Source organism: Lucilia cuprina, chromosome 2 (assembly GCF_022045245.1).
Source record: "Lucilia cuprina isolate Lc7/37 chromosome 2, ASM2204524v1, whole genome shotgun sequence".
NCBI classification, from domain to species: domain Eukaryota; kingdom Metazoa; phylum Arthropoda; class Insecta; order Diptera; family Calliphoridae; genus Lucilia; species Lucilia cuprina.
In genome coordinates, this window is record NC_060950.1 from 17,378,571 (window position 1) to 17,391,028 (window position 12,458).

Below are 12,458 nucleotides of genomic sequence, written 5' to 3' on the forward strand. Positions count from 1 at the left end.
CTAGAACTGAACTAGAACTGAACTAGAACTGAACTAGAACTGAACTAGAACTGAACTAGAACTGAACTAGAACTGAACTAGAACTGAACTAGAACTGAACTAGAACTGAACTAGAACTGAACTAGAACTGAACTAGAACTGAACTAGAACTGAACTAGAACTGAACTAGAACTGAACTAGAACTGAACTAGAACTGAACTAGAACTGAACTAGAACTGAACTAGAACTGAACTAGAACTGAACTAGAACTGAACTAGAACTGAACTAGAACTGAACTAGAACTGAACTAGAACTGAACTAGAACTGAACTAGAACTGAACTAGAACTGAACTAGAACTGAACTAGAACTGAACTAGAACTGAACTAGAACTGAACTAGAACTGAACTAGAACTGAACTAGAACTGAACTAGAACTGAACTAGAACTGAACTAGAACTGAACTAGAACTGAACTAGAACTGAACTAGAACTGAACTAGAACTGAACTAGAACTGAACTAGAACTGAACTAGAACTGAACTAGAACTGAACTAGAACTGAACTAGAACTGAACTAGAACTGAACTAGAACTGAACTAGAACTGAACTAGAACTGAACTAGAACTGAACTAGAACTGAACTAGAACTGAACTAGAACTGAACTAGAACTGAACTAGAACTGAACTAGAACTGAACTAGAACTGAACTAGAACTGAACTAGAACTGAACTAGAACTGAACTAGAACTGAACTAGAACTGAACTAGAACTGAACTAGAACTGAACTAGAACTGAACTAGAACTGAACTAGAACTGAACTAGAACTGAACTAGAACTGAACTAGAACTGAACTAGAACTGAACTAGAACTGAACTAGAAGAACTAAACTGAACTAGAACTGAACTAGAACTGAACTAGAACTGAACTAGAACTGAACTAGAACTGAACTAGAACTGAACTAGAACTGAACTAGAACTGAACTAGAACTGAACTAGAACTGAACTAGAACTGAACTAGAACTGAACTAGAACTGAACTAGAACTGAACTAGAACTGAACTAGAACTGAACAAGAACTGAACTAGAACAGAACTAGATCTCAACAACAGTGAAGAAAAAGTCTCTAGCTAAATTTCGAATTTAAAATGTGTCCCACAGTGCAAAATTTTAAACTACTGCCAAAAAGAAAAAAATATCATAAAAGCTTGCGTAAAAAATGTTCGACACACAGATACATATGATATAATACATGCAAGTTATTTTATAATACCTTAAAATTTATATGTACAATATGTTTTACAAAACTGAATCCCTTTTTTCGAGTTTGGGCCACACATTATTATGTTTGACATATTTGTGTTAGTTAGTTAGTTGTCTGTTGATGTTACTGACTGTGTGTCATTTATTTCAGAGTTTGCGTCATTTCATGTTATTCTATTAGGTTTACAGAATTATTAGAACAGATCCAACCGGTATAACAGAAATAATAATACCCAGCCGACGCGTCGGTTATTATCGTTGTCTGGTAGTTGTTGAACTTTCCGATAGTATGTGTGTGCGCGCGAATATTGTCCGGTTTTATTTCTGTTTTCGTCGTTGTTCTTTTTTTTGCGCACTCCCCAAACAGCCACTCGTTTTTTTTCATCTTCTGATTGTGTATATTTACTTTTGAGTTCAACGAACGTTCTCGTTGAGTTCGCACACCTCTTTATTGATGTTTTTGTTATTTACTCCAGCATGGGTCATTGACAGGGCATTGATATTGGAAATAACATACATATATAAGCCGGTCATTAGGAAATATTAAGGATAAAGTCTAGTCTATAGTCTAGTCTATAGTCTAGTCTATAGTCTAGTCTATAGTCTGGTCTATAGTCTAGTCTATAGTCTAGTCTATAGTCTAGTCTATAGTCTAGTCTATAGTCTAGTCTATAGTCTAGTCTATAGTCTAGTCTATAGTCTAGTCTATAGTATAGTCTATAGTCTAGTCTATTGTCTAGTCTATAGTCTAGTCTATAGTCTAGTCTATAGTCTAGTCTATAGTCTAGTCTATAGTCTAGTCTATAGTCTAGTCTATAGTCTAGTCTATAGTCTAGTCTATAGTCTAGTCTATAGTCTAGTGTATAGTCTAGTCTATAGTCTAGTCTATAGTCTAGTTTATAGTCTAGTCTATAGTCTATAGTCTAGTCTATAGTCTAGTCTATAGTCTAGTCTATGGTCTAGTCTATAGTGTAGTCTACATTCTAGTCTATAGTCTAGTCTAGTCTATAGTGTAGTCTATAGTCTAGTCTATAGTCTAGTCTATAGTCTGGTCTATAGTCTAGTCTATAGTCTAGTCTATAGTCTAGTCTATAGTCTAGTCTATAGTCTAGTCTATAGTCTAGTCTATAGTTAGTCTATAGTCTAGTCTATAGTCTAGTCTATAGTCTAGTCTATAGTCTAGTCTAAATTCAAGTCCATAGTTAGATTAGTCTAGAGCCTAGTATATTGTCCAGTATAAAGTGTAGTCTATAATTTAGTTTATAATCTAATTTATACTCTAGAGTATATAATCAAGTATATAGCCTAATTTATAGTTTATATCCATTTTTGAATTTTCCTATTGGGTATTACAATTTCCCTCTTGGGACCCCACAGTTGATTTACAACATTATATCCAAAGTATATATTTTTACTTAAAGAGTTTTAAAGCATGTAATGTAAATGTAAAGTAAGTAATAAAACAGGTAGGTACATACATATGAATAATATTGTAAACATGTTTACAGAGCTGTGGCGACAGCAACTGCCATGGCGATGAAGATGACGATGATGTGTGTATACGTTTTGTGATAAGAGGACGACGATGAGGAGGAGCATCATCAGAGACTGTAATTACATACATAAATGGATGGAAACAAAAGCTTTACATTATGACGTTTATCAACACATCTTTTATTTTATTTCAACGACATCGACAGACGAAGGAACGGTACGAGGGAGAGTCTAAGCACCTATGAAAATAGATATAATGGTGACGAGCTAAAGCAGCTATGTAAGTGTAGCAATAGGTACAATTTACAGGGGTATGAGTGCAATTTTTTTTTACAATTGTAAAGAGTTGATCTCAGGAAAATTGTCTTAATCTAAAGTAGTATTGCATTTGAAAGATGACTGTATTCGCTGGAGGAGACAAAATACACTTAAGAGGAGAATTATATGAACATATATTTGTGTGTATGTATGTGTAGGCATAGATTGAGTGTAGCATGTGGCATGCTAGTCTACATTATTATGTCTGCATCAATAGCAACATCTCATGTAATAGGAGACATTGCAGAGTAATGCCATATCAGCAATAATAGAAGGCAATAATTGGAGGAACAACATTTTTGCTGGAAAAACTCTAGCATTAACATCATAGACATGACATGGTAAAATAGCATTAGAAAATTTTCTGTAAGTCTAGCGTAGCATAACCATCTGCAACAAACCATCCAACCATTACAAGCAACCAGACTAGACCAGGGAAGTCTTCTGTGTCTTATAAAGACCATGTTTCCAATGGTTTGTAAAATTGTTTCGTTCGTCTGGCAGAGAATGAGAGACAGTCAGACAGATAGACAGATACATACACAGCAACACTAACCTATCCTAGTTACCAATGGCTTTATAGACTAAACTTGGTTGACTGCCTGGCTGGTTGGATATTGAAGTATTAGTACCTGGCACTGCTCGAGCCATTACCAGCAGCAGCAGAAATATCCAATCCACAATGTACTCTGCACAATACTCCTCGAAAAGTAAGTGAGTTGCTGTGAATGTTGCAAGTACTTGTTGTGCTAGTTAAAAAAAAAACAACACAAAATGTACGTTTACAGCTTGAATTTTCCTAGTATTATGTTTGCCTAGTTGTCTATTTTCCTAGGATGTTAGAAAATCATTAGTTTATGCCCTCCATAAAGGGAGTAGTAATACATTACTTGTATTAGAAAATTAGATTCATACCAACACTCAGTCATACAAACAATAAAATACCTTCCTCACTACCCCAAACCCCCACTGTGTAATCGTGCTAAATAAATTTTGAACTGCCTGAGAGGGAGCATGCAGAAGAAGATGTGCTGCTTGCTAAATATGACGTCTGTTGCTCCATAGACTTTGGGGGGTATTCCAAAACAAACGTTCAGCAACAAACAACATTCAACCAACAAAAGTGGAAAAAAAGAACGTTGCTGATGAAAATGCTATTGAAAATATTTTTTTAAAGTTTGCACGATTTTTCTTCCTCAACATTTTGTAGCAGAAGAACAGAAATTACCAGCAAGTTATTGTATTTTTTTTTGTTCGTTTCACTTGCTGTGAATGCTGCTGCCTAATGTTGTATAAGTATTTGTTAAAATTGTAACAACAACTTTGGATGCTTCTGCTTTTTGTACTACAGCAGTGTTGTGAGCAACGTCATCGCGGGAGTCGAAATTCTCATAAAAAAATGCATTTTTTTATTTATTTATATTTATTGTTGTGTGTTGTCAGTGTATTAAGTTATTATCATCGTAGTTGTAAAATTGCATTGTATTTAACGATTCTCCTTATATTCCACTCTCTTTCGATTGCTTATCTTATATTAGTTTTTGCTGTGAGTTGCATTATATTGAGTATAAATAAGTTTATTCTGTGTATTCGCAGTTGTAAAAAAGGTATAATACTACATTTGCAAGAAATGCATTTCTAGTGCAATAATGCATTTGAGGTAAATACTATAGACTGACTCCCAGCATATAGTCGAGAATATATCGTATGTTTATATAGTCCAGATTTATAGTCTCTTCCATAGTCGATACAGAAATTTATTCCTATAGACTTTAATACACGCATATCTATACTAAAGACTGTAGTCTATTCTGTATACCAGACTGCAGTCTATATATCCATTATATAGTCTATTCTACTGTTCAGTCTATTCTACAGACTAAGTCTATACTACAGAATATTCTATATATATAAAAGAGTAGCGTTACTGACTGACTGATTCATCATCGCGCAGCCCAAACGGCTGAACATAGAATCATGAAATTTTGACAGTAGATGTGTTTTTGGTTACGTAGAACCACTAAGGACGGATTTTTGGAAATTTGCACATTTACGGGTAAAAAGGGGAAAAAACGGGTAAAACAGATTTTCTTAATTATCTTAAACAATATTACTGATATAAGAAAAATTTTAAATGCACCTGTATCTACTCTTAAAATGAGCAGATGGGTGTCTGGTACTTTTTTGAAATTCGTACAAAGGTACAAAGGTGATTTTGGTACCTTTTTTGGCCCTTTATAACTATTGAACTAATTAACATAATCAAATTTTTCTAAATACTTTGGATACATCTCTCAAAATTATGAGACATCTGTTTCGTTCTTTTTTTATAATTCAGTCCTTTTTGGGTGTAAAAGGGAGAAAACTGTATTTATGGTACTTTTTTAGCACATTAAGAAAACTTTTTCGCTTTATTGAATTATTCCTATTAAATTACGGACTAACCCGTAATATTTATTGTAATAAAATGTTTGCTAAAAAACGGGAAAATTAATTTTATTCAAACTCATTGGGCCAATTTTTATAAAATATGAAAAAGTAGTTTATTTACTCACACAAAATAAGCTTTTGGTATATTATTTTGGAATTCGAGTACTAAGGCCTATATAGGACCAAATTCGAGTAAATTGTTTGGTACCTTTTTTAAAGCATAATTTTTCTGGAATAAATGAATGCAGATTTGAATCGTTTGAGTTTTATCTATGATATACATATATGTAGATTTAAATACGGAACATTTTGTAAACTTAATTTTCGAAAAAGTATACTTCCTAGCGAAAAGGGGAAACATTGTACTCTTTTTATCAGTACTTTCCACTTAGGTAAACTTTATTCCACTTTTGGTACTTTTTCTTCCTTCAAATGATACTCTATGTATGTTCTTTAATATGAACTGAAAACACATGATTATTAAACATACACAGTCCTCATTGAATAAGATCCTTTAAGAGACAACTTTTTAGTACTTTTTATCTCATAAATTGTAATATTTTAATTTTCTAAAATATTCAACCTAGGAACGTTAATTTTAACATACATGGTCTTGACTGAATAATATTCTGGAAGTGGGAACTATTTGGTACTTTTCTATTATTCAAATGGATTCTATAAACACGGTCCTTATTAAATGAGAATTTATTGGAAGAGATCTTTGTACTTTTTCGTTTTTCCGATGGTACTTTTTGATATTTTTACGATATTGAACATAGTTAGGGTAGCGAAGCACCCAGGGTATGCTAGTTTTCTATAAAAGTAAACAAAATTTTGTATGTTTTTTTTAAGTTAGGGTAGCGAAGCACCCAGGGTATGCTAGTTATATATAATTTTCACTATTTATGAAATATTTTTTTAGTGTACAAAATATGTATGTAGGTTTTTAAAAAAAGATTTGAAAATACATAATTCCATTTTTAAACAAATAATTTTCTATTATTGTCAATGCAATTGAAAAGCAAAGCATTGCAAATGATTTGCCTGTTCTAAAAAGACTCTTTCTAAAATGAAACTAAAAAAAACTTAAAAAAATGCATTTAGAGACAGAAAAACTGCATTGAGAATAAACTAACACAAAAAGAGACAGAGCGTCATTAGTCAATGAGCGAGTTAGTGAGTAAACGAAAGGTTGAACTAAATGTGAGTCAATAACCTCGGGTTTGAAGTGAAAATACTCGTATAAAGTACCGCAATATTTAGCGTTTTATTGCATTTTGTGGTTGTGATGTGGTTGTTATTGTTTTTATTTTTTTCATACATACAAATAAAAATTGTTAGCCACAATTTACAACTACAAGTATAAACAAAAAAAAAAAACATTGCAAGACAGTGAGATTTGTTAAATACATACAAATGTATAGTATTTTTACTTTATTTTTGCAATATTGCAAATGAGTAGCAGCAGCAACACCGTCGTCGTCATACAATGTGAACATGTTGTTGTTAAATTGTAGTAGAGATGGATGAATTCCAAGTTTTTCGAAAACAAAAAAAAAACTCAGAAATTTTTTTAACGTTGGGTATTTTTGCAAAAATCAAAAGTTGCAAGCTACAAAATCTGGGCTCCTTATGCTCATGTAACAAGAACATGCAGTGCGAGTGCACCGATTTATGAAAACTAAATCACAAAATACACAAAAAACTATTTTCATTGTCCCCTTTTATCTGTAAAGGATTATTTGTATTACATTACAACAATTTGGAGCAGCACAAAGCTGAGGAAATTTTACATCGTAAACACTAGAGTACAACTTTTATATATATACATATAGAAACAACTGGGGGAAATTGTGCTTCCTCCCATCACGTATTATAAACGAGAGCTTCTTTTTCACTTACATCGCATTTACATCTGTCTTTCTTCCTCTCTTTCTCTCTCTTCTGAGGTTTTCTTTAAATGTAACCCAACTTTCCCCAATTTCTCCTCAGCACTAAGGAAATCCCAACTTTTTTGGCATTGAAAAAAAACTTTACAGATTTTTTTTACATTTATTTATAGGATTTGCAAATTTCAAAAGACTGATTTGAATTATTGAGATGCCAGACAGTTTGTAAACATAAAAGTAAAATACCAAAAATGTGTATATTCCAATTTTTTATAACAGTATTCTCTTCTAAAAGATAGTGCTAAATTTAAACCAGCAATGGTCGTATCTATCTATCTATCTATATATCTATCTATCTGTCCATCTATCTATCTATCTATCTATCTATCTATCTATCTATCTATCTATCTATCTATCTATCTATCTATCTATCTATCTATCTATCTATCTATCTATCTATCTATCTATCTATCTATCTATCTATCTATCTATCTATCTAACTATCTATCTATCTATATTAACAAAAATTACATATCCGCAAAAAGTGCAATTTTTCCCCTTATCTGGCATTACTGATGTGTAAAACAATTTCTATTTATTGCACTTGTTTCATTTTATTTACACAAAGAAATAAGTACGACTATGACTACGACTGAGTGACTATATATGTAGCCCCCATTATTTTCAATTTCAATTGTACTATAAAGTACATATTTGTTGTTGTTTGCTTCTTTTCACCATTGTTAGTTATTGTGTAGTTAGTGATTTTTTTAATGTGTGTGATTTTTTTCAATTTTACGTAAGTAACAAAGTGTACTGAGAGGTAACAGGCTAACAGAATTTTTATAAGCTTAATTTTACATTAAGTACTCTATGATATTTTTCTTTAATTGCGCTCAATTGCGCTGTTCATACCAAATTGTTTGTATACATTTAGTACTTGTACGTTTGCTGTTTGTACGTGTTTGTGTATGTGTTTAAATGTGGTCATATAGATTTATGTGTATGTATATAGTATGTACATATTTATAACAGTTCCCCCCATTTGTACCAACGTTTGCTCCCCTGCGCTGTTTATGCACTCTATTAAAGCTTGTTCTACTTGTTTTTTTTTATTTCATTCATGTACATTGAACAATTTTTTTGTGATATTTAGCTGGTTGATTTTTGTTCTCCCTCTCTTCTTAAGGTCGTTGTTCTGTATTGAATTTCGTTCGTTAACCTCATTTTTGTTTTCTTTATATTTGCTCAGTTTTGTTTTAAACAAATTTATGGCTACTTTGCAATGCATTTGTGCATTGCACTTTTAGTCAATCACTTGCGTTTAACGAATATGTTTAGTACATTCAGCGGATGAAATTTGAAATACATTGTACATTTAGGAAAATGTAATATTTTTGTATCAGTTAGTAATTTTTTTGTTAATCTGTTTATTTTTTATCTGATATTTGCTATTACACTGAGTGATGATCTTTCATCTTTCATGAACTGAACATTAAAGAAAAACAACTGTAAAAATGGTTTACCTCTAAAACTTTTTTAAGGGTTATGCTATGTTTTTACGGTTGTTAAATCTTACAATGTTGGCTGTAAAATGTGCAAAAAACGTCTTATAATAGTGTCAACTTACAAATTTTATCTTGCAACATTGTCAGTAATGCTTTTTCTAATAACGTTGCAAAAGAAAAATTGTAAGTTCGGACGATTGTAAGACATTTTCAGAACTTTTTACTGACAACGTTGTAAGATCTGACAACCGTGTATCACGGCTTTTAGGTATAATTTTAAAGGTATTTTTGCGACAATTACGATATAATATGTCATATGAACAAAACTATTATAATAAAAATTTCAAGAAAACATACATATGTATATAGGCCATCAAAAGTTCATAAAACCGGAAACGTAAAGACCGAAGTATACTTTACAAAATTCGAATGTTGTAGAAGAATTTTCTTCACTCTTGATATCGCTAAATTTTTATAAATGGGGTCAGTTAGTCGATTAGTTAGTTAGTTAGTTAGTTAGTTAGTTAGTTAGTTAGTTAGTTAGTTAGTTAATAAGTTAGTTAGTTAGTTAATAAGTTAGTTAGTTAGTTAGTTAGTTAGTTAGTTAGTTAGTTAGTTAGTTAGTTAGTTAGTTAGTTAGTTAATTAGTTAGTTAATTAGTTAGTTAGTTAATTAGTTAGTTAGTTAATTAGTTAGTTAATTAGTCAGTTAGTTAGTTAGTTAGTTAGTTAGTTAGTTAGTTAATTAGTTAGTTAGTTAGTTAGTTAGTTAGTTAATTAGTTAGTTAGTTAGTTAGTTAGTTAGTTAATTAGTTAGTTAGATAGTTAGTTAGTTAGTTAGTTAGGTAGTTAGGTAGTTAGTTAGTTACTTAGTTACTTAGTTACTTTGTTAATTAGTTAGTTATTTAGTTAGTTAGTTAGTTAGTTAGTTAGTTAGTTAGTTAATTAGTTAGTTCGTTAGTTGGCTAGTTAGTTAGTTAGTTAGTTAGTTAGTTAGTTAGTTAGTTAGTTAATTAGTTAGTTAGTTAGTTAGTTAGTTAGTTAGTTAGTTACTTAGTTACTTAGTTAGTTAGTTAGTTAGTTAGTTAGTTAGTTAGTTAGTTAGTTAGTTAGTTAGTTAGTTAGTTAGTTAGTTAGTTAGTTAGTTAGTTAGTTAGTTAGTTAGTTAGTAAGTTAGTTAGTTAATTAGTTAGTTAGTTAATTAGTTAGTTGGTTAGTTAGTTAGTTAGTTAGTTAGTTAGTTAGTTAGTTAGTTAGTTAGTTAATTAGTTAGTTAGCTAATTAGTTAGTTTGTTAATTAGTTAGTTAGTTAATTAGTTAGTTAGTTAGTTAGTTAGTTAGTTAGTTAGTTAGTTAGTTAGTTAGTTAGTTAGTTAGTTAGTTATTTAGTTAGTTAGTTTGTTAGTTAGTTACTTAGTTAGTTAGTTAGTTAGTTAGTTAGTTAGTTAGTTTGTTAGTTAGTTAGTTTGTTAGTTAGTTAGTTAGTTAGTTAGTTAGTTAGTTAGTTAGTTAGTTAGACACTAAACAACTGTCGGCTAATTGGGTAGTTATTTTTCATGGAGAGAATAAATAGTGTGGCCCATTCAAATTGAACCAAATGAAACTATGGCAACCATACCGGCAGTATTAGTCAACTTGAACGATACAGTCATAATCATGACTTTTACACTTAAATTTTTAATGAATAAAAGATTTCAATTTAGTGTTCATATATTTAAATAATTTATATTTAGTTTAATTAATATGTATATATAATAGATATATATATTTTACAATATTATGTATATGTATTTATGAATATATTATAGACTTTTGTTGCGATAAATTTTACAATGATATGTAACGTTTCATTTGATATACTACACCTTTAAAATATGATACAAATATTTTTCTTTTATTTTCATTAACTTAATTACTATATTTAACTAATTTATCACAGTTTTGATATGTAATTGTTAAGTGTGGATATTTTCGGCTTTATGTGCGATTTCTTAAATACAGAATAAATTTTAATTTTCTTTTTAATCTTAAAATTAAATATAGATTTTGTAATAATTTGATAGTTTGATATGTATCGTTTACAATTTCGTTTTAAATATACTTATATTAATTTAATAATGCATTTTATTTTTTCAAAATAATTATTATAATTTACCAAAAAAAAAAAAAAAATTAAAATTAAATTAAAATTCATTGGGTTTTTGTTGTTGTAAAATACAAGCATCCTTAAAATTGGTGGCATTTAACGGACCGAAATAGTCTTCGTGTAAAAATCGTATAATATTTTCAATAGGACAAAGATCAGCCTTATTACCGCGAGAATCTCGAGTAACCCGAAGACTTTTACCACCCTCGCAAAAGTCGATTTGTTTTGTAACATCATGACCATCATAGACCACACGAAAATAGTAGTCTGTATGTGCTTCACTTTTATAAACTTCAAATGCTAAACGTGCAGCATAAGCGATAAATGTATTATCCGTTTGTATGCCCAGGGCAGCTGTTAAATATTGTAGAGTCCAATCGTGTCCCGAGTATAAAACAAATTTTGTACGATCTCCGGATATCATGCGTAACATATAACTGACTATATGTCTGATCATGCCATAAGCTCTCATCAAACCTATACGTTTATAGTATGCATGATGAACTTCGCGAGTTGATTGCCAATTGGAGAAGGACATAAGAGTAGAAACATGATGTGATTCTATACAACCTTCTGCAGTTGCTGTCGGAGCCTCAAGGTTGCCATTATGTAACTCTATTAAATTGGATGCTATATCCTCGACACGTCCCCCCTCACCTATAGCCATATCATCCTGATCGATATTGATGACATCATTTAAGTCTACATCATTTGCTTTCGTACTTACTACCGTACGCTCTGATCCATTAACATTCCTACAAGGCCAGGGAGCATCATGACACATTACCGTAAGCATGGCATCAACCACCTCATTGGGATCATTAATGCCATTGGGTGTATGTTGTAATAGTTGATTACCAATCCAATGCATTACATTGGCCACCATAGGTTGTTGTGTCAGTCTTTGTTTTTGCATTTTTATTAGTTCCTTACGAAGTGAATCGGCTTGTGGACATGCACAGTCACTAAAACAAAATGCTATACTGTGCGATTCCTTGACATTTAGTGCCAACCATTTATCCGTCGGTAAAAATGTATATAGTAAAGCTAAAGCTGATTGAAAAGTTCTACGTACGCGTGTGGTATAGACAACGACTTCATCCGAATTTAAGAGAGTTGAGTATGGTGTGGAATTCATGACATTTTTACCATATTGACTATTTGATTGTTTATACCATAAACCCAAAGGATGGGCATAGATTTGATGTAACGTCTCACCAACATGTAAAAGTTGAGCTATGCCTCTAAAATTTATTAAATTCGAATAAAAAAGAACTGCAATTTATGGGATGGGAATGTGATCTATCTATCTATCTATCTATATTTCTATCTATCTATATTTCTATCTATCTATATTTCTATCTATCTATCTATATATCTATATATCTATCTATATATCTATCTATCTATCTATCTATCTATCTATCTATCTATCTATCTAT

At 31.1% G+C, this 12,458-nt stretch overlaps 1 protein-coding gene across 1 annotated transcript in view; it reads right to left on the bottom strand.

Moving 5' to 3' along the window:
• Positions 1–10,568: 10,568 nt before the first annotated feature.
• The window catches only part of LOC111678649 (2-phosphoxylose phosphatase 1), a 5,261-nt gene continuing 3,371 nt past the window's right edge, over positions 10,569–12,458 (bottom strand). The window contains exon 5 of the mRNA XM_046956354.1: positions 10,569–11,300. Within this exon, the coding sequence (XP_046812310.1) occupies positions 11,054–11,300 (247 nt within the window). The 3' untranslated portion in view covers positions 10,569–11,053. The remainder of the gene's footprint in view (positions 11,301–12,458) is intronic.